Below are 20,348 nucleotides of genomic sequence, written 5' to 3' on the forward strand. Positions count from 1 at the left end.
GTGCACAGCAACAATCCGTATGCTTGCATATGGGACTGCAGCTGACATGCTTGATGAGTACTTAAAGGTTGCAGAGAGCACTGCCCTTGAGTGCTTGGAAAAAATTGTGCAAGGGGTGGTTGAAGTTTTCAGCTCCAAGTACCTTCGACGTCCTACAGCTGAAGACATGGAGCGTCTGCTCCAAGTTGGAGAGTCTCATGGATTCCCTGGAATGTTGGGTAGTATTGACTGCATGCATTGGCGATGGGAAAATTGTCCAACAGCATGAAAGGGGCAATATACCACTGGTCGCTATGGATTCCCAACCATGATCCTTAAAGCGGTAGCTTCACATGACCTCTATACAGACATTATGTAGTAACGTATGGCTAGAGTCACTGTTATCAATCAGTGCATTATGTAATAACGTATGGCTAGAGTCACTGTTATCAATTAGTGCATTATGTAGTAACGTATGGACATTCTATTTATTTCCATGTTTAAAACCTTTGGTTGTCCTGGTTGCTTATCTTTAGTTGGTCATGTAATGAAATGGCTTGAGTCATGTTTATCAGTTCATCATGTAGTAACATATGGACATTTTATTTTATTGCTGTGTTCAAAAGCTTGTCCATATTTTCATGGTTGCTACCAGTTTCACTGCACATCCGTTCTCTCTCTGTGCATGAAAGTACTAAAAATAACAAATAGCTAGCACTATATAGATAGTTGCATGGACTGCTAGCTATTTAGTGCTGAGTTGGATGGCTCCTAGCTAGCAATTAGCTAGGACTGTTGCGGATGACCTAACTAACCCGTGACCACCCTTTGCGTGCGTGCGTGTGCGTGCGTGTGTGTGTGGGGGGGGAGGGGTTTCGGATTTAATGTGGAGGTGATAAGAAGCTTCATTACCACCGGACATCCAACCGGCGATGAAAGCTTACTAAAAACAAAAAAAAAATTGTCATCGTAGCCTCACTGCCGCCAGAACCAGAGAGAGGGAGCGAGGGAAAGATGAGGGGCTCCCAGATATGGACACCCTGCCCCACCAAGGTGCCGTGCCCACTAGTATCTGTCGCCACCTGGGCGCACCGCGCACGCCACTAGATCCCAGTCACGTGCCGTTGTAGCCCTGTTGCGTCCACCCCATCTGTGCAACCGGAGCCTTACTTTCGCCCAAGATAGTGCTGCCTTTGCCCAAAACGGCACCCCTTGCCGCTGCACCTCGCCTTGTGTCCCGCTGCTACTCCTTACATCTCCAGCGGAGGGGGAAGGGGAGCGGGAGAACCTCGAGAGGAAGTGGAGAGGGAGAGGCTGGCGGAGAGAGGAGGGGATGGGATGTAGATAAGAGAGAAGGGAGGGAGAGGAGACCGGTGGAGAGAAGAGGGAAAGAGGATGCAGATAAGATAGGAAAGGGGGATGTTTCTGCAAACAGATACAAAATTTCGGGTCCAAAATAACCTTTCACCAATGGGTTATATTACAAACTGACAATGAAAGCCGCATATTGATCAAAGCGCCGCATTAAAAAACTACCGCATCAGTATCAATATATTTGTCACTGCCGACTTTTAGTTACCACGTTTGACCATTTATCTTATTCAAAATAATTATGAAGTATTATTTATTTTGTATGTGATTTACTTTATCTTCAAAGGTATTTTAAGCGTGACTTATCTTTTTATATATTTGTAATAAATTTTTGAATAAAATAAATGCTCAAACATCACGAGGAAAAGTCAACAGTGACAAGTATTAGGAGTATTTTTTTTCTTTCAGGCAATCGAAGAATATTGTCCCCGTAATTCTTTCATCTATTACTGTGAATTACAAATCCTTGGTGATTAGATTATACTCAACTTGTTTTCCTGTGTGAATCGAAGGGGCCGTACGTTAATTGCTCATGTGTCCAGACATCACAGGACGCCCTCTTGGTAGCAGACTTCTAGCGTGTGGTTTGCCATGAGGCGGTTCACCTTCTCCGTGGGGTGGAACGCGTCCCAGAAGAGGAACTTGTCGGCGTCGTCGCAGGTGAGCGGCGCGTCGTCGTTGCACATGAACCCCATCTCGAACTTGCCCGTCGCGCAGCACCCCTCCTCCACGTTCTCCAGCCCTGCCATGACACGCACAATAATCGTCGATCAGCACATGGATTTGCCCGATCTTACGATCGAGCTGTTAGCAATCAGTTTGGTGCTCACCGAACTTTGCCGGGTCGGTGATGAGGTTGAGGAAGCTCTCGTAGACGGAGATGTACGCGAGCTTGAGCTTGGGGAACTCGGCCCTGAGCCCGCGCACCATGTCCTGGAGCTTGGCGTTGTACCTCCTGGCCACCTCGTTGTACTCCTCGACGCACCCGCCGCCGCGGAGCGCGTTGGTGGTGCGCTCGAGCGGCAGGCACCCGATGGCGGCGAGGCCCGCGAAGGTGACCCGCCGCGCGCCGAGGCGGTGGATCCGGGCCAGGAACTCCCGCGCGCCGGCGACGAGGAAGTCCTCGAACTCGTCCACCGTGAACTGCGCGAACCGGCCCGTCGCGAGCAGGAAGTAGTTCTCGAGGAAGTCGTTGGTGCCGATGCTCACCACGTGGAGCGCGTCGCGGATGACGGCGGCGGCGCGGGACCGGCCGAGGCGCGCGCGGAGGCGGCGCTGGTACTCGGCGTAGTACTCCACCTCCTTCCACAGCGGGATCACTGACTAGTGGGACGGCGTTCGTCAGCGCAGTGCACGAGTTTGATCCCATTTCGGGGTAGAAAGATGCATAAGGACTCAAAACATTTTTTTTAAAAAAATTGTACAGCAGATTCTGTAATTCTGAGGTCCACGAACAGTGCCCGGCGGCGCTTGTTAGTAGGTGAGGAGTGTCAGTGCCCAAATGCATGCATGGTACATTCTCAGCGAAACATTCTAGAACTGATCGATCACTGAAAACAGTCAGCGTACTAAATGCCGGCCGGCGCAAGTGGTTGCAAGGTGAAGCAGAGAATAATTCTCTAAAAAGAGAGCTCGCATTCATGTCAGTGAAGTGCCCTTGCTCAAGACCCCATCGACCGGCCATGCGGTGGGTGCGACCGCCGGAACTGCACATCCCGCTGGCTGCCGCGCGCAAGGTCCCGGCCGTCGCACGCGAGGTCACGTACTACTGACCAGCCAGGGACGACCAGGGTTCATGTACAGAGCTGTAGCAGAGAATCATACTGGGAGTGCCCGTTCGTCCTGTGATCATGGGCAGCCTAGATGCGATCCATCTCATCTGGGCAGAAAAAACGGCGCAAAGCTGGAGCGAATTCAATGTGTTGACCCTGGGACACGCCGCCGTCTGGATTACGAGAAGACAAGGACACGCACTGAATTCGTGGAGTTGGCGAGCACCATACCATACGTGCGATGGCCTAGCCAATCTGGGTTCTGGGTTTCTGATCCCTTTCTTCGCTACACTATTGGAACAGACAACGTCTCGCGTCTCCCCCTTTGAAACCTCAAGTTTACGAGGTTTAACGAGGTGACTCTTTTCTATATGGGTGTTTATGAACAGTAACACACATTCCTACCGTCTCTTTTTGCAGACGGTGTACGCGCGTACGACACTTCTGCTTCGGAACGTGAGTGAGCCGTGAGTGTTTTTGTTGGGTTTTCCAACCTACTTTTACTTTTGCAAAAGTCAAAAGCCAACCAAAAGACTTAAAAGCCATATGTGTTTTTACCTAAAAGTTGCTTTTACTCTAGTACAAAATCAAAAAAGCACCTTCTCCCTGCTTTTAAGTGCTTTTGGGATAAAAAATTACCCACCTGCCACTGGTTATGAAAGTACCGGTTCGTTTCCTCCCTATTTTATTTCTCCCGCACGCGCAATCCTCCGTCCGCCTCCTCCCCCGCACAGTCCCCGTCCGCCTCCTCCCGGCGCCCCTAGCAGCCCGCCGCCCGCCCCACCCGCCGCGACTGAACCACCGGAAAATCGAAGTTCCCCGCCCGCCAGTTCCACGCCGCCCCGACTCGACCTCGCCGTGGAGTTCTACCATCCCGGCCACCTCTTCTCCAAGGGATGACACAAATTGACTCAAGGTGATGCCCTGATGCTCCCGCATTCGTTTCCGTGCTACCACCGGTGTAGTCGTCGGAAATCCGGCCAAATGTCGCCGCCGCCGTGAACCACCCGTCGCCGCTCGTCACCGGCCATGCTCCGGTCGTCGTCCGACCCTAGCGACTAGGCACATGGATGCACCTCACCGTATTGGTCGCGTAGACATAAACCCCCTCATCGGAGACCTCACCTCAAAGACCGGCGGCGTCAAGTGGACCTTGGGCCCATTTTGTTAGTGATGCTTCCAGGGAGTGGTTGGGGAGGAAGAAGAAGGGGCTGATGAGCGGGACCCGCTCGTCAGTGAGAGAGGGAGAGAGTGGAGTGGGGTGGACTGTGGATTACATGTAGTGTCCACTCAACAGTTTATTCAGAAACCACAGCTGCTCTAAGCAATCAGACTTCTGCTTTTTTCCACAGCTGCTTTTCTACAGTCCACAGCTCACAGTGACTTTTCGAAAGTCACGGAACAAGCAAACACACCCTAAATTCTGCTTCCGCGGAGAGACTCACATGTGTGGCGGAGAAACTAACACGGCACAAAGAAAAACATACCAGTACGCTGGCGGTGGCGTTGTCGATGCCGGTGCCGGCGGACGCGAAGCACACGCCGCGGGCGAAGTCATCGATACCGTAGGCCGGGTCGAGGTACGCCGGCACAAGCGGCGGCAGGCCCAGCGCCTCCGAGATGAGGTCCGGCGGCAGCCGCCCGTTGCCGAACCGCCCCGTCGCGCGCGGCCCCCCCGGCATGTCGCGGCCGTAGGGCGGGAAGTCGGCGCGAAGCGGCGTCGGAATCACGTTGTTGTTGCCCGTGTCCACCGTCGAGTCCCCGAACACGATCACCGCCGGCACACGCGGAGACGCCGCCACCGTTGTCGTCAGCAGCAGCACCGCCGCCGCCACCAGCTGCTGCTGCAGCAGCAGCGCCGCTCCGGCCCCGGGACGGCGGGGTGGCGCCATAAATGGCGGAGGGTGATCGATGCGAGTGACGGCGAGCGAGCTGCTAGCGAGTAGTGTTGGCTGAGACTGAGGAGTGCGCGGCTGGTTTCTCGCCACAATAAATGGAGGTGAGCTGGTGAGGTGGCGGGAAGCTGGGAAGGGAACTGTGGCAACAGGGCCAGCAGCTACAACACCAAACACCGCTGAGCTGGGGTCAGAGCTAGAGCTCACAAGCGTGGTGTCTGTTGCGTCGAGTTGTCGCTCGCTCTTGGCTTGCAGAGCGCCAGAGCCGCAAGGCTCGAAGCTGAATTTTGCTTGCATCCTGAGAGCACGCCAGTCGAGGGAATTTTGTTGCATCTGCAGCTCTGCACCACTCACACGTTTGTCTTTTCCTTCTTTCATGAAAAATGCTGATGGCATTGACGTCTTTGTCCCGAATTGCTAACAAGTCAGTGAAAAATGCCCGAAAAATGCGAATGTGGGGTCGCCGCGGTCCTTGGGATGAGAACGCATGAATATAAGGTTACATTAGTGTTTGGAAGTAAGGAATGCTCTAGGAATACAATCTTACGAAGAGGTTATGTGTTGCAATTTTGAACAAGTGGATCTAAAGTTCCCTGTGGGACCTCTTGAGACATTGCACGGCTCATCACGAATCTAGGGGATCACTAGCATAATGTCCAATCCCATAAAAATTTTCTGGGTACATCTAAGGTTTTGGTAAAAATGATGAAAAATCAGTCCTTATATGGCACACAACATAAGGACAATGCACATTTCATGCCGATAAAGTGCACACTCTTACCAATATGGTGCTAGAACAGGGCGCGCGCGCACGCGGGGGTGGACTGACATTGAGCCGAGCTATGGCACGGTCGTCACTCAATTTTCTATTTTCAATGGACATAAACACATTGTTCATTGAAATTTCTAGGGCTCATATACTTGTAGGCTGCTACTCGTTTTTTGAGCTAGATCTGCCCTTACACACATGGTGCTAGAAGTGCGGAGGGGCAATAGATGTGACTTCAATGCATGAAGGATTGCACCCTTGAGCTCAAATGAAGATGGCTTTTACCTTGATAAACGCGGCTTGAGCTTAGATGATGTCAACAGAAAGTAAACACGGCCATCTTTCTCCTCATATTTGTGATTTGTGGAGCCCTCATGGCTTATGCACGTGTTTCATGCTTTTACTCTTTTTGGTGGGATCAAGGACATGTAGGGGTTAATTAATTCGCCGCGTGGGGGTGGGATGGGGGAGTGGTAGATATTCCCTTTGGCAATCAAGCAAGTACATATTTTTTTTCTTGTATCGTTATCTTGCTCCTTGGTGAAACCAAAGAATACCTTGCGCCCTAACATGTCTTATGAGACCTTACTCTTACACATTGTGGGAAAATGGATTTTGTGATCTTGTGTGTATAAGCCATTTTCTACTAGCCAGTATCTAATTGAAACGTACATGGTTCTAGAAAGTGAAAAGTCCTATTTTCACCCTCCAACTGTAGCACAAGTTTGATTTTCAACCCACAACTACAAAATCGGACAGGAAGAGCCATCCAACTATCAAAACCGGGCAAATTTGGCCCTTTGAGTGGTTTCGATGGTGGTTTTGCATTTTCTAAAAATTTAAATTTTTTTGGTTTAATAAAAAAATCATAACCAATTCATTTCAAATCCAAAAAATATAAAATTGGTACCAAAAGTTTTCAAAAATGCAGGCTATTTGTTTGTACTATATTTGGAGTTGTTTACATCATATTTGTTACTATTCCTAATGTTTACTTGATTGTAATAAAACACAAGGAACATGCACAACTAAGATTCAAATAATGCCAAATAGAATACCAACAAATAGGTTGCATTTTCAGAAAATTTTTGGCACCAATTTGATATTTTTCTAATTTTAAATAAATTAGTTATGAATTTTTTAATTAAACCTGAACTTTTTGATTTTCTAGAAAATACAAAACCACTTATGAAACCATCTAAAGGGCTAAATTTGCCCGGTTTTGAAAGTTGGATGGCTCTTTCTATCCAGTTTTGTAGTTGTGGGTTGGAAATCAGACTTCTGCTACAGTTGAAGGGTGAAAATTGGACTTTTCCCTTCTAGAAATGATGAGAAAAGCATTATGGTTGTAATCAATGCAATAAAATTTAAAAATATCCTTGTCAAGGGGCGGAGCCAGGGGGTGGCCAGCAGGAGCCATGGCCCCCCATAACAAAGCAGCAAAAAGTATTTTACCTCCTGTGTTGCACGTTGTAGGTTTAGTACAGATGTTCTAATGCAATCAATTTTTGTTTAGATACTACATGGACCTCTTGGCATGGCCGAGGACCTGCCTTTTGTTTATGCACAGCACCCAATCTCCCTTGTATACATGACTGGTTCGTCTCATTGCTCTTGCTTTGCTGCACCACAGCACACAGACAGTACAAGACCTTCCCCTTTCTCTAGCAGTCCAGCCCTATAGTGTGCTCTGACGCTCTATACTTGACACCGGCTCCAGCTGCAGTCCTCCGAGGCAACTGCAGACCTTGCAAGCTACAACGAGCAAGGCTAACGCTATTGCAGAGTCTATGCTTGTCTAAGCAAAATCATTTTACTGTCAGGCCGGCCCCCCTAAGCAAAATTCCTGGCTCCGCCCCTGTCCGTATCACAAGGCAGAATTTTTTGCACTTCTTGTAGTTTAATTAGCTTAAAAAATTATCTTCAAAGATGACAAAATATGTAACTTCATATCACCTTAATGTAAGTTAAACGATCTGCTGCAATTCTCTTCTTTAATGAATCAATTACAGATAAAACATAGTGGGAGGCAATAATTTCTTCTTCAACGACCACAGCTGTCATGCTTGTAACCCCCAAAAGAGTGGACAGTGACTTTACCATGACAAGCCCGTTTACAAACTCTGAAACTCACATAAGTGCGTTAAGATAGTATATGTGTGAATAACACAAACCTCAATATCAAAAACATGGCCACTGTTGCAGCCAAGCTAAGATATTGTTAGCCCCACTGATCGCACCGTTTTGCACGAAGAAATGAAAATGTAGGTCAGTGACAGTGAGTGTAGGTGCATGTACCTCCGCGCCACTGTACTGCAATGGAACTAGCAACACACGAACTCACGAACAAACGCCATGTGTCATGTGTGTGCTTGCAACCAAGAGTTGAACAACTAACTCGATTCACGGATAAATTTGGTGTTCTTGACAACGATGATCTTGTTGGCGCGTGTCTAGCGTCGAGCAAGATCATGCAACAGTACTGTTCCATCACCATTTCACTAGAGGAACACGTAGAGCGTGGTGTTCATCTTCCGTTCGGCGATGAAGCGGTGGAGGTGCTCGGTGGGGTGGATGGCGTCCCAGAACGCGAACTTGCCGGCGTCCGCGCACGTCAGCGGGCTCGCCTCGTTGCACATGTACCCCATCTCGAACCGCCCCGTCGCGCCGCAGCACCCGGCGCCGACGTCCTCGAACCCGTGCGCCGCCGGGTCCGCGAGCACCTCCGCCACGGCGCCGTACACGTCGCCGTACACCACCCTCGCGCCGCCGCCGAGGCCTCCGTCGAGCCGCGCCACCAGGTCGCGGAGCCCCTCGTTGAACCCGCGCGCCACGGCGTTGTACTCCTCCGTGCACGCGCCCGTCGCCGCGCGGCGCTCCAGCGGGAGACAACCCATCGGCGGGAGCCCGTTCAGGTCCAGCTTGCGCGCCCCCAGCGCGTGCAGCGCGCGCGCGAACGACTCCGCGACGCCGAGGAGGTAGCCGGCGTAGTCCGACGCCGCCGCGTACCGCGCCGCCTGACCGGACGGCACGCCGTAGTAGTTCTCCAGGAAGTCGTTGGTGCCCATGCTGACGATGTAGAGCGCCTCGGAAAGCGTCTCCTGGGCCTTGTCGTCGCCATGGAAGCTCCGGAGCCTCGCCGCGTACTCCTTGAAGTAGTCGAGCTCTTTCCATAGCGGCAGGACGGACTGCGAAACAGACCAAGCTCTTGGTGACCATGGCAATGTCGTAATCGGCGTCAGAGCTGGCATGGAAATGCATTGCACGGTAGCTTACGAAAAGATCGGACGTGGCGTTGTCGTAGCCGGCGCCGGCAGAGGCGAAGCAGGCGCCGGTCGCAAGGCTGCTCATGTCGGCGTTCGGGTCAAGGTACGCCGGCACGAGTGGCGGCAGCCCGAAAGCCTCCGAGATGAAGTCAACGGCGAGGCGGCCGTTGGAGAACCGGCCGGTGGGCTGGCCGCCGCCGCTGCCCACACGGAGGTCGCGCCCGTAGGGGGCGAAGTCGCTCTTGATGACAGTGGAGATGTAGTTGTTGTTGCCCGTGTCGACCGTCGAGTCGCCGAACACGATCAGCGCCGGGACCTTCGCCGCCGCTGGCCCGCCGGAGAGGATGTGCAGCTGCAGGAGCATGAGAGGTACAAGAGAATGCCGCAGAGTCGACATGTCCTGCCTGCGTGCACAGATCGATGCTGGGGAATGGTCTGCGGTTCCTCCAGGTCAGCAAGTGTGGCTCAGTTTCTGTTGATTGGGTCATGTCAGGTACCAATTTCTTGATGTGCTGCCCTCGCCTTTCTGCAGGGTTTGGCGAGCTACTGATGACTCGCTGTCATGGGATTTCAGGCCAACAACTGTTGGAGACTGCAGATAACTGCAGATAACTGAATGGAAACTTCCATTTGTCTCTAGTCTATTGTCGTTTGATATTCTTTTACTACTATTCATCCAATAAAATACAATCTTCGTTTCCTACAACGTCAACTTTACAAAATTTGTCCAAACCATAGTGCCTGTAGACGAGTGAAAACCTTGTGAAGTACAGTACTAGTAAAGCATCGTCCGGGATCAGTCGCACACGGGCCAGGCTCTTGGGCAAATGCAACCAAGCCCATCATACAGACCCATCGCGGCCCATTCATACAGATCAAGCGTGGCGCGAGTCTCTGGCTCTCCCTCCGCCAGTCCGCCGCTCCATCTGCCGTCATCACCGAGTATAGTCGCCAATGGATGCGGCGAGCGAGCACGGAGCTGACCAAGGAGAGACGGAGGATCAGGAGGACCTGGTGCGGCAGCTACCCGACGACGCGCTCGCCGACGTCCTGCGCCGCCTGCCGCGCCGCGGCCTCGCCGCGTCCAGGTGCGTCCGCAAGGCGTGGCGCGACGTCATCGACGGCCGCCGCCTGCTGCTCCCGCACCTCCTCCCGCACAAGGTCGGCGGCATCTTCATCAACTTCAACGTCTTGGAATCATGGGAGTTCCTCGCCCGGCCGACGACGACCGCAGCAGGCCCCGCGACCTCCGGCGATTTCGACTACCTGCCCGACCTAAACGAGGGGTCCTTCCTCCGGGATCACTGCAATGGCCTCCTCCTGCTCTACGATGTCGTGGCCAACCCCGCCACGCGAAGGTGCATGGGCTCGCTTGCCCAAGCGCCCACCTCCGCGCATGAGCGAGGAATACTTCTACGAAGATGAGTATCTCGTGTATGATCCTAACGTCTCGCCGCACTTTGAGGTGTTCTCGATACCTCGCATTTGGCACAAGGAGAAACCTGGAAATTTTGGTTATGATAGTGCCAAGGATAAATTGGACCCCTCGCTTGAGGAATTAGAATGGCCGCCGTCACAATACGTTCTGAATGTGATCTCGTCGGAGGCTCTTTCTTCAGGGACCATTAATTGCTGACCTGAGGTTGGCTTGTATTCATGTCGAGAAGCGTTACACAGCATATTGGAAAGGAGAATTTTATGTGGGCTGTGAAGCTGATTTTCTTATGAGGTATTGAGGCACACTTCCATTGTAGCTACGCAATTATACGATTATTAACACTTTTTCGACGGTCGATATTTTGCAGAATATCTTTAATCAAACAAGACATACCGAGTAATTAAACCACCAGCAGTAGATATTAAAGTCCCGATGACAGGAGGACTTCATCTAGGAAGATCTGAGAAAGGGGTGTACTGTGCTTTAGCAAATTATTATTCACTTCTTTCATATCAGCTTCGGGTTTGGATCCTCGTCCGTGTAACCAATGCAAATGGAGTGGATGTTGAAGCATGAAGCTAACCTTAACTCTGTGCTAGCATGTAAATAAAGAATATAATGGACAAACTAAAGGTCCCTGGATCTTCCAAGATATCAATTATTATGATCGAGCTGGAGGGTACAATGTTGATGCAGCAGAGCAAGCAAAATTTGAGTGGGATTCTGATAATGACAATGTTCTTCAGATTAATTCGAAGATCGTAGATAGTTTGATTTGTATAATACGTTAAGATTTGTATAATATGCTAAGAATTGTATATATATATATATACACGCTAAGAATTGTATATATAGTAATTGTATAAATATTATTTTGATTCATTTAAATACTATTTTGATTTCATTATAAAAAAAGTCTCAACTACTAAAGGTTAACTAAAGAGGTACGTCCGTGATGCATGAAATTACAGGCACCATACAGGCGCCTGCATGGCGCGCGTCTGAAATTTCAAGCAGGACTTTAGTCCCGGTTGGAAAAACCAACCGGGAGTAAAGAGCCCTGTCCCGCGCTTAGCGTGGCAGGCCCTGTAGTCCCGGTTAGTTTTACCAACCGGGACTAAAGGGGGGCTTTAATCCCGATTGAACAACCCGGGACTAAAGACCCCCCTTTTGTCTTGATCGGTTTATCTCGGATGGATTTTCGGAAGATTTGTTCCCTACCAACCGGGACTAAAGGCCTATTTTCCACCAGTGATTGGAGATATGGTTGGCAAGTGCTGTGGCTATACTTATTTACTTGGATTTCATCCTTACAAGGAGGTGATCTTCCTTTATGAATCAATGAAAAGAGGATTCGCCTACCATTTAAATGATTCAAAGGTCCAAGACTTGGGTAATATGTACCCTAGAAATCATGGACGTGTCGCTGGCAACCATGCACTCGTAAGAGAATCTTTCCCTTACACACCATGCTGGATAGAAGACTTCCCTATAAACAATATAATTGATGCGGAAGATCATTTCAAAGTCTAGCTAGAATATAAACTTGTTTAACTTCGAGTACCAATATTGGGTTCGAGTGGCCATGCATCTCCCAATTCCCTTGCTATTGCCTTTCTTTGTTTCTTTTTTCCAATTTTTATTGCTACAAGTGCTACCAACTACAACTATTGTGTATCGACTAGTTTGTCACGTGAGTTCGACTACCTGTCTCAAGATATCTGCCTCTTTTTCGTTTCATAGAAGATATATACGTCCTGTTTCATTCATTTTAAAGTTCCTCAATTAACTATATGCAATGGTAGCAATACCTCCCAAGGTTGGCAGGTCTGTTCAGATCTGAAACGGTCAGCCGAACTCGCCGTGGTCAATCTCCTCTCTGATCTGCAGCCGCTATCGACTCTGTTCATCCTTAATCCACCATCTGAGTGTTTTCCCCTTCTGGCAATGTTTTTGAGACCTTCATCGACATTTCCAGCAAAAGTTCTGACCTCCATCTAGGTGAGTATGTATGTGCAGCGATGTCACGAAGGTAATGTTAGGCCTGGGGTGAGACAGTCCGCTCCCAAGACTAACAGGTGTAATCTCACCTGGAAATTCTGAATACACCTTCTAACACACTCAATATTGGAAACACATGCACAAGTGATGACAAGCCACAAGGGATCGTCGATGTGAGTCCTCATCAAGCAAAGAGATACGAGGTTGTTTAGATTTATATCAAAAAGTGAATGAGTCTAACCGTAGATTGACTGCTGCAAAAACTAACTCGTACCATCTTTGTGGAATCCTGTTTTTTGTTTTTTGGCAGAAGCTGAACTGCAAGTCTACCATCATCAGTATGGTAATCATCCGTTTATTCCGTTGTTTTTGTTATCGATCTTTTCCATGCCCTTTGGTGCCATTGTAATTTTTGTTGACATGCAATTGGTCTGCTCTCTCCGCAGCTCCATCTTTATTTGTTTGTATATGGTCTGTTGTACCTATCAAAGACATTCCAGCACAACTGATCTATAAAATCAGGCTTTTTGTTTACTCTTCATTTATCACAATACATTTTTTATTTACAGTTTCTACGGGCTAGGCAAGGTTGATCGATATTATTTTGTTGCAGAATGTTTAATCAAACTGCAACAACCTTCACATCAAATATTTTTAAACAGTCAATGTATGGTTTCATAATATTTGTTATTGTCGACATATTGCATACTATGTGCTTATTTCACAAACAGTAATGTTATTCATATGCTATCCAGTCACATCTCAATCATCCTCTTTATTTTAATCATACCTATCTCTTCATCAACTTCAAAGTAACAGGTTATGTTCTGCGATATGCTTTCAGCTTCAGTCTGTACTAGCAGGCGCCGGAAGTTAACAGAAGGATACAAGCATGCCTATCCTTTACTAGATGGATTTGACTTATTTTTTTCACCAAATTACTTCTACTTTTTCTAAAAGAATAGATAAGTCACTAACCATTCATAATGCAAACATATTTACCTTCATCACCAAAATGTGCCGTTCCCACTAGAACATAATATGTTCACTTGTGATTTTGTGCTTGAGACGCATGTCAAATTGCCCCCAACGTTTTCTCTGTTGCCAAGACCTTTTTTTTTATGTTTCACCACGTAAAAAAATATATTCATCCTTTTGGTGTCTCTTTGTATATGGGTTCTGCCGTGCGTACCATAGGATCCTTTGAAAATGGAAACTACGGAGTAATATAATAAACAATAAAAACGATGACTTGAGATCCACTGTATCTGGCACCAGGCCCACGACATGAAACAAAGCCCATGTGGGCCCACAAACACGGAAGGCGCCAGTAGACCCTAGACAGCCCATGGTAGCCCAGCCCAGCCCAGACAAAGTCGCCAGATCCACCAGATCACGCCCCTTCCCATCCTCGGCACCACCGATCCCCCTTCCTCTCCACCGCCGCCGCAGCCTCTCCTCGTCGTCGCCGGTGACGATGATTCCGCAGAGCCAGAGCAGCTCCCTGCAGCGCCTTCACCACGTCGAGAAGGTATCCTCGCGGCCCAACCGCTTCTCTCCTCCCTAATTAGGGTGGCTGTTGGTTCGGATCCTGATTATTATTGGTTCGTCGGCTGGGTGTTTGTTGTTCATGTGCAGCGGATAGTGCGGGTGCTGGAGCTTGCGGGTGCGGTGATGGAGGAGCTCGGAAACTCTCAGGGCCCCCGCACCGATGCAGTCGGCGCGCACTGCCGCGAGTTCATGCTCGCTATGAAGGTAACGGGCCTACTGTGTTCCACTTCTCCCAGCCTTCCTGGCCACAGATCGTAAAGCTGCTTGCTCCCGGATCCCTACCGTTGCTCGTTACTTCGCCTCAATCCTCGCTAAGGCCATGCTAGAGCGACTCGTACTGAAAAATTAGCAGTCGGTTTCAAAGTGCTGTATGCAAAATTTTGCTGTTGCCAATGTTGCCTGCTTTCCATCAAACCGACTATGTAAATATAAACATGTGCCGATCAATTGCTTTTTATTCTACTGATTGAAACGTATGTGCCAAAAATGATGCAGGCTAACTCACTGATTCATTATTGTTTTGGTTGGACTAGGATATTCAAACGACTTTGCGTGAGGAAATCAAAAGTGCTTGTGAATATCGCCCATTTGAAAAGTGTGATTACAGCGCAAGGATTGCTAACGAGATATGCTGTAAGAAGCTGGAGTATGTAATTGAGAAGTTGGATACCATGCAACAGAACCTTGGACAGAGCCCTGATGATATTTAGCCTGCTGGCTGCATATTGGTAAGTGCAGCAGACCCCTTTTTCTTTGTGTGTGTGTGTGTGTGGTGGGGTTGTATCCTAAAGACCTAGACCCCTTATATGAAGGAGTATAAAGTGTAGACTGCATAGGTAATAAGGAATACTAGTATGATGATAGTAGCCGTTCTTCACATGCTACTTCTCCATGTCTATAAGAATTAGGTGATTTTGTTCAATATTCTGTTGTGGTGGTAGTGAATTAGCTCTCTTCAATTTCTTGTACGTGCAACTGCAGGGCAACCAGTATGATCTGTAACACTACGTGCTTACATGGATGGGCTTTTATTTTGCTTGTAAATTAGCCTGCAGGAGTTCTTTTCATTCATGTCTTGATACTTTAGACGTTAAGCCTTCGTATTGTCATCCTCAATGTGTGATTCTGGAGTTTGAGAGGATGAACTTTTACACCAGATATTCATATGGAAATACGCTGCTGTTATCTTGGGGAATCATGTGGCTAGCTCTTGTGATATGTAGTATTTGCTGATATCTTCCTATACATTTCATATTTGGGGGGTAATTGTTGTTTTCCTTCATAATGGTGATGGAGTAATGGTCTTTTCTGGCACTCATCTTTGATGAATTGTCTACCTTCTGAACAGCGATCAGTTTCCTCTAGAGTTAAATTACTCATAGTCGGTCGATTATTTTCAGGTCTGGGAGCAACATATATCTGATCGAGCAGTATACAGAAGGATCATAGAAGCTTTCTATCAACTTATAATAGCAGGAAGCTTTGCTCAACTCTGGGATCGTAACTTGTGTTTTGTTTGTAGTGCATTCTGCGGGGACAGTGTTCTTAGTTTCAGCCGCAGCAGTGCAGAACAGCTGCCTGCTGATGCCCAGTAGCACAGATCTTGGCTCGAGTAGCATTCTTGGGCTTAAAATGGAGGAAGTTTAAGGCACTATATTTTACTGATGAGAGTTTGCACTTCTGTATGCATACAATTGTTTCATCCTTAACATGTCTTTTGCTATATCGTTAACTCATTCTTGTGTTTTGCTGATATGGTTCAACATCCATAGCATTCGAGGTTCAGGTTTTAACTGCTGTAAATAATGTATGGTTGTTTAATCTATTTTAGGGCAGGTAAAACATTAGCCATTTGTCTGCCAATAAACTTGAAGTCTATGGCTTGTAGACACATCAACCTATTGAAGTATTCTGTTCTATGATTTTCAGTGTCTTCAGAGTGATTTTTTTATTTGCAAGCTTGTTCTTTGATGAAGCCACCAATCTGGTTAACTACATGCTTGATTTGAGGGTGGAGAGAAGGCATCCATCGAGTCCTGTAGCATGTGAGTTCGAGGAGTGTGGTGGACACATGAAGTTAGCTGACACTCTTTAAGGTTTTATGTGACATTTACGACAAGTGTCCTGGGGAACATACCTCTGCTGAACAGAGGAGAATGGTTAGGGAAAGCAGTGGAGGACACTGCTGCTCTTAAGAGAAAGGCATTGCTTGGTCAAGGCTCCTGGGACCTCAGGGCTGTGGCTGTTCACTCTGAGAGTTCTGCAACAGCAGTTACAGAGGAAGTCCAAGAAGCATCGGAGCTAACAACCAACCGCCATACATGTGCCCAAGTAGCGCAACACGCTACTGAGGCTCAGAGAATGGAGAATAGGACTTGACCTGAGTCCTTAATTTTCTGATCTAAATTCAGTCATTGATGTAGGTGGACAAGGATGTGACAACATTCCTCGTGCAGAGGCGGGGTATAGACAATTGACCATGACTCTGCTGCCTATATAGCCTCGGCTTTGTGCAGTTGATGCCCCTGAACCATCTCCCAACTGGTACTGAAGATGAAGCGGACTGCATGCTCCTACTGTCTAGCTTGGTCCCAGTCTATCTATTCTTCCGCAATCTATGATCCATTGGACTAATCTGAGTGTAGAGATAAGTATAACTGCATGACTTTCAGCTTTAACTTCTGATGTGCTGTTCCTTATGACTATGCATACCTTTGCAGTGGAGAATATGGAAAATTATCCTGCTGAATTATATGGAGAGCCAAATAACTGCACTTGACAATAGCATGATGATGATGGTGAACTCCTGGATGAGTTAGGGAACTGGTAACTATCTCTTCTTTGTTCATGCGGTTTTCTTTATTAGACAACTAGCTGGTATAACCGCAAGGTAGCATGGCTAAATTGTTAATTAAGAGTGTATTGTTGTAGTTGTAGGACATGATATGTAGAAGAGCATCGTTGATTGTAACAATTGGTGTACATTGTCGACAATGGATACATTATCTATGTTGCAATTGCTCACTGTAAAAAGTCTATCCTTCCATGGGCATTGGGCAGGGTCCTGTCGTTTTATCACTACAGAAAACATGATCCACTATAGTTTAGAGACAAAGGAGAACTGAGGGCCTGCTGACCACCTTTTTTTTCTTCTAAAAAACATTCATCTATGACCTAAGCAATAAAAAAACAGATTATGCTCCTTATTTGAGCAAAGAGCATGCATATTTAAGGGGGGCGGAGGAACATAAGTTTTTTTTTACTTTGTTTCTCCAGCCTTTGACATTTCCAGTGTGCAACCCTGTTAATAGGACAGCCATAGGGTAACCTGATTCAGAGGCCTGATGGTGTCACAAATTGTTTGGGCTCTTTTTCTTGTGCTTATTTGGATGGTAGGCTGGTAGCTATGCGAAGAAGAGCATGATTGCTAGCTTCATGTTTGATGTGGATCCACAGAGCCACAGAGGGTGCGCCTGTTGCCACATACACGACAACGTTTGATTTAGTGGATCCAATATTTATGATCTAAAGAAGCCTATTTCAACTCTGCCTTATCTTCTAGCTATGATGTCATGTTTTTTTTTCAGAACCAGTGTTTTTTTTTATGAAATCAGAACGAGTGTTTACGATCTGTTATCATAATTAAGGACCACCATATTTCTCATTTATGAGAATTTCTAGACTTTCACTATCTCCTAGCAGCTGACACACTTCATCTCATTTTAATATGTATAGGTTTATTACCAAACATCAAAGGTAATGAGATTGGCATAATATCTTATTGACATGAGTTTGAATTATAAATTTATCATAATATAGCCTGAACTATAAATAAAATGCTTTGGGAGATATGATCATTAAACGCAATCAACCTTCAGGCATGACGGATAATTATGGTTTGCAAGTTTGCAACATTACTGTGTAAGCTCTCAAACTCACCGGACTCAAGAACACACACGAGTATTTGTGCTGCAAAGACAGCTTTTCTGATTGTATTGCTCTCTTATTTATAACAAAGGAGTACACGGCTTAACAGCATATCACTACTGGCCTTAGTGGCCCTAACAACCTGGAGCACGTCCAGTGGATGAGAGCCTCCTGACCCAGCTAAACCTCCCCTGAAGACTAGGACTTCTAACTGACTCTAACAGACTCTGACCGACTCAAAGCAACAGATAACTCTAACTGAAAGACTCTGAAAGCAAATGACTCTGACTAACTGAATAACAAACACAGGGACAGGGATTACTTCCATCATACTGGAACAGACAGACTCAGATCACTTCCAGAGCCTGCAACTCTGCTGGCACCACTAGGAGCAGGTTTAGCTCTAAGCAAGACATTTAGTTGACATGGCCATCAATCTCATGCTGTATCTCAACTAAATTGTCATCGTAAACTTTCAGCTCCTCATATCCTATTCCTTCAAAGTCACCATTCAGCATGCGAGCCAGTTTTGGATCAAAATTCTTGATCCTGGTCTTTTGCTCCTCGCCTTGGTGTTTTGCAGCCTCTAGCTGTTTCTTCAGCTCTGCTTCCTCTTTCATGAGCCTTTGCAGTGCAGTCATCGTAGTAGTGCCTTTGCTATTGCTAGCATGACCTACAAAGAAGCAGTTACTGTCAGAGTTGATAGAATAGTGGTTAAAGTAGTAATGCTTACTGGTGGGTGATAAGATGATACCAGTGTTTTGCTTATCCATTCTTGACGAACCCTTCACCTTTGCCTACGCAATGAATTCTAGCGTCTTGCCGTCTTCTGTGTATGTGTGAAAGCAATGTGCAAACTATGGTGTAGCTTGACGACGCGCATGTCTTTATATAGAGATTTGTATGTTTAGGTACTATTAAATTTTGTGGGAGTACATAAATGCATGCCAAATCACCTGTATCAAGATTGGATTCGTCCAGCTTGTATGGACGGATAGGCATGATATATAACATCGGCATAAAAATCAAGGCGCTTTTTAGCAGGTAGTAATTATGCAAATACGTATATTTAGTAGGATTAGATGTGTGCACAATTGTACCTCAGAAAGTTTGGATATGTCCAATCTGGAAGAACAGATGGGAATGAAAGATAATACCAGCTTGGAAACAATAGCGCATTTTTAGCAGGTAGGAAATGTGCATATTTGGTGTATCATCTCCATATAGCTAATAAATGCGGTTACGCAAGTTAATTAGGAACTTTTTGATGAGTATTTTGTCACTTGTCCGGTGAGTGATCCTTGTAGGTTGTATGAGTATATGTTGCAGAAATATGTCCAGTGTGAGAAATAGGTGGCCTTAACAAATCCTACTCGTCTTGGCTACCTTTACCCTTGCACCCGTCGAGTGAAACACGAAGTCTTTTTTCATTCAGCACAAAGGGAGTGACAACCGAATCTTTGATCGTTTATCACCGTAGCTTGATCGAGATATGGCGTGGCACCAGGAGCCAGGAGGGTGGCAGCTTAGCCCTTGCATAATGTCAAATCTGTATTCAGATATGGCGCGTCGCTAAAGGGGTCAGGACCTAAACAACATTCTAAAATTGGGTTTCATCTGCATAAGAGTAGCAAAGTTTTCAAGTTCACTTGCATCTCAGTTTTCAGTGCTTTGGGCCATCTATATTGAAACCACATGTTCTTAGGACTTACAAGTGCTATATGCAGGCTTGCAAATTACTTGTAAGCAGTATATCATTGCCTTTTCTGTTCATTGCGTTTGTGGCATCTAAACTACACTGGAATACACCTTTTCAGCTATTGCAGGCTGTGTATGAGCAGAGAATGCACGATTTGGAAGTTAGGACAAGTAAAATAATCGTGTTTGCCATTGCAGGTAAATGTTTCTTTTGACTCTGCATGTTGTTAGCACTTTTGCAGCCTAGGAATTTCACTCTTAGGCAACACATGTTGCCATGAGCCAAGATAATTCCTTTGGGTTGTAGAGATGGCACCAATGGAGCAAGAAGGTGACATCTGCCATGTCTTCGCTATCATTTTATTTCAGTAGTTGCATATGGGCACTATATTGCTGCTCCCATTTATAAACCAAGGAATCAATAATTGATCCTAAATTTTACTAACCTGTCCATGTTTTGCAGTTGCCTGTGCGAATAGGCGTGGTCGACTTTTCTGATTGACAGGCGGTCCCATGCTTGTTTGTTGCTTAATTCATGTAATGAGTTGTGCACGATTTGAGCACTCGTGTGTGCATGTTACAGAACGTTCCAACATCATGAATTTCGACTGCTTGATTCTTGGCTGCAGTTTTTAACTTTTTACCCATTTGGTTTCGCATTTAACAATTGTAATACCACCG

The 20,348-nt window shown here is 46.8% G+C and overlaps 3 protein-coding genes and 1 pseudogene across 3 annotated transcripts; 2 read left to right on the forward strand and 2 right to left on the reverse strand.

Annotated features, from left to right (window-relative positions):
- Positions 1–1,713: 1,713 nt before the first annotated feature.
- On the reverse strand, positions 1,714–5,207 carry LOC101766394 (GDSL esterase/lipase At2g42990). Its single transcript, XM_004951565.2, has 3 exons — positions 4,610–5,207; positions 2,181–2,673; positions 1,714–2,092 (listed from the first exon to the last, which is right to left on the reverse strand). Exons 1-3 carry the CDS (start codon positions 5,012–5,014, stop codon positions 1,896–1,898), a joined length of 1,095 nt encoding a protein of 364 aa, XP_004951622.1. The 5' UTR covers positions 5,015–5,207; the 3' UTR covers positions 1,714–1,895.
- Positions 5,208–8,158: 2,951 nt separating this feature from the next.
- LOC101766809 (GDSL esterase/lipase At2g04570) lies at positions 8,159–9,511 on the reverse strand. Its single transcript, XM_004951566.3, has 2 exons — positions 9,063–9,511; positions 8,159–8,974 (listed from the first exon to the last, which is right to left on the reverse strand). Exons 1-2 carry the CDS (start codon positions 9,447–9,449, stop codon positions 8,288–8,290), a joined length of 1,074 nt encoding a protein of 357 aa, XP_004951623.1. The 5' UTR covers positions 9,450–9,511; the 3' UTR covers positions 8,159–8,287.
- Positions 9,512–10,006: 495 nt separating this feature from the next.
- LOC111257756 lies at positions 10,007–10,688 on the forward strand (annotated as a pseudogene).
- Positions 10,689–13,875: 3,187 nt separating this feature from the next.
- Positions 13,876–20,310, forward strand: LOC101767225 (mediator of RNA polymerase II transcription subunit 11). The gene is made up of 4 exons (XM_004951567.2): positions 13,876–14,022; positions 14,130–14,246; positions 14,576–14,770; positions 15,443–20,310. The coding sequence occupies exons 1-3, from the start codon at positions 13,969–13,971 to the stop codon at positions 14,750–14,752; spliced, it is 348 nt and encodes a 115-aa protein (XP_004951624.1). The 5' UTR covers positions 13,876–13,968; the 3' UTR covers positions 14,753–14,770; positions 15,443–20,310.
- The last annotated feature ends 38 nt before the right edge of the window (positions 20,311–20,348 follow it).

The sequence above is a fragment of the Setaria italica genome, chromosome I (assembly GCF_000263155.2).
Source record: "Setaria italica strain Yugu1 chromosome I, Setaria_italica_v2.0, whole genome shotgun sequence".
NCBI classification, from domain to species: Eukaryota; Viridiplantae; Streptophyta; class Magnoliopsida; order Poales; family Poaceae; genus Setaria; species Setaria italica.

Excerpts from the sequence above, each read along its gene's own strand:
- LOC101766394 (XM_004951565.2), bottom strand. The coding sequence starts at position 5,014 with ATGGCGCCACCCCGCCGTCCCGGGGCCGGAGCGGCGCTGCTGCTGCAG. Across the intron at positions 2,674-4,609 it reads ACGCCACCGCCAGCGTACTG|TCAGTGATCCCGCTGTGGAA; the intron begins GTATGTTTTTCT and ends CCGTCCCACTAG. Across the intron at positions 2,093-2,180 it reads CACCGACCCGGCAAAGTTCG|GGCTGGAGAACGTGGAGGAG; the intron begins GTGAGCACCAAA and ends GTGTCATGGCAG.
- LOC101766809 (XM_004951566.3), bottom strand. The coding sequence starts at position 9,449 with ATGTCGACTCTGCGGCATTCTCTTGTACCTCTCATGCTCCTGCAGCTG. Across the intron at positions 8,975-9,062 it reads ACGCCACGTCCGATCTTTTC|TCCGTCCTGCCGCTATGGAA; the intron begins GTAAGCTACCGT and ends TCTGTTTCGCAG.
- LOC101767225 (XM_004951567.2), top strand. The coding sequence starts at position 13,969 with ATGATTCCGCAGAGCCAGAGCAGCTCCCTGCAGCGCCTTCACCACGTC. Across the intron at positions 14,023-14,129 it reads GCCTTCACCACGTCGAGAAG|CGGATAGTGCGGGTGCTGGA; the intron begins GTATCCTCGCGG and ends GTTCATGTGCAG. Across the intron at positions 14,247-14,575 it reads AGTTCATGCTCGCTATGAAG|GATATTCAAACGACTTTGCG; the intron begins GTAACGGGCCTA and ends TGGTTGGACTAG.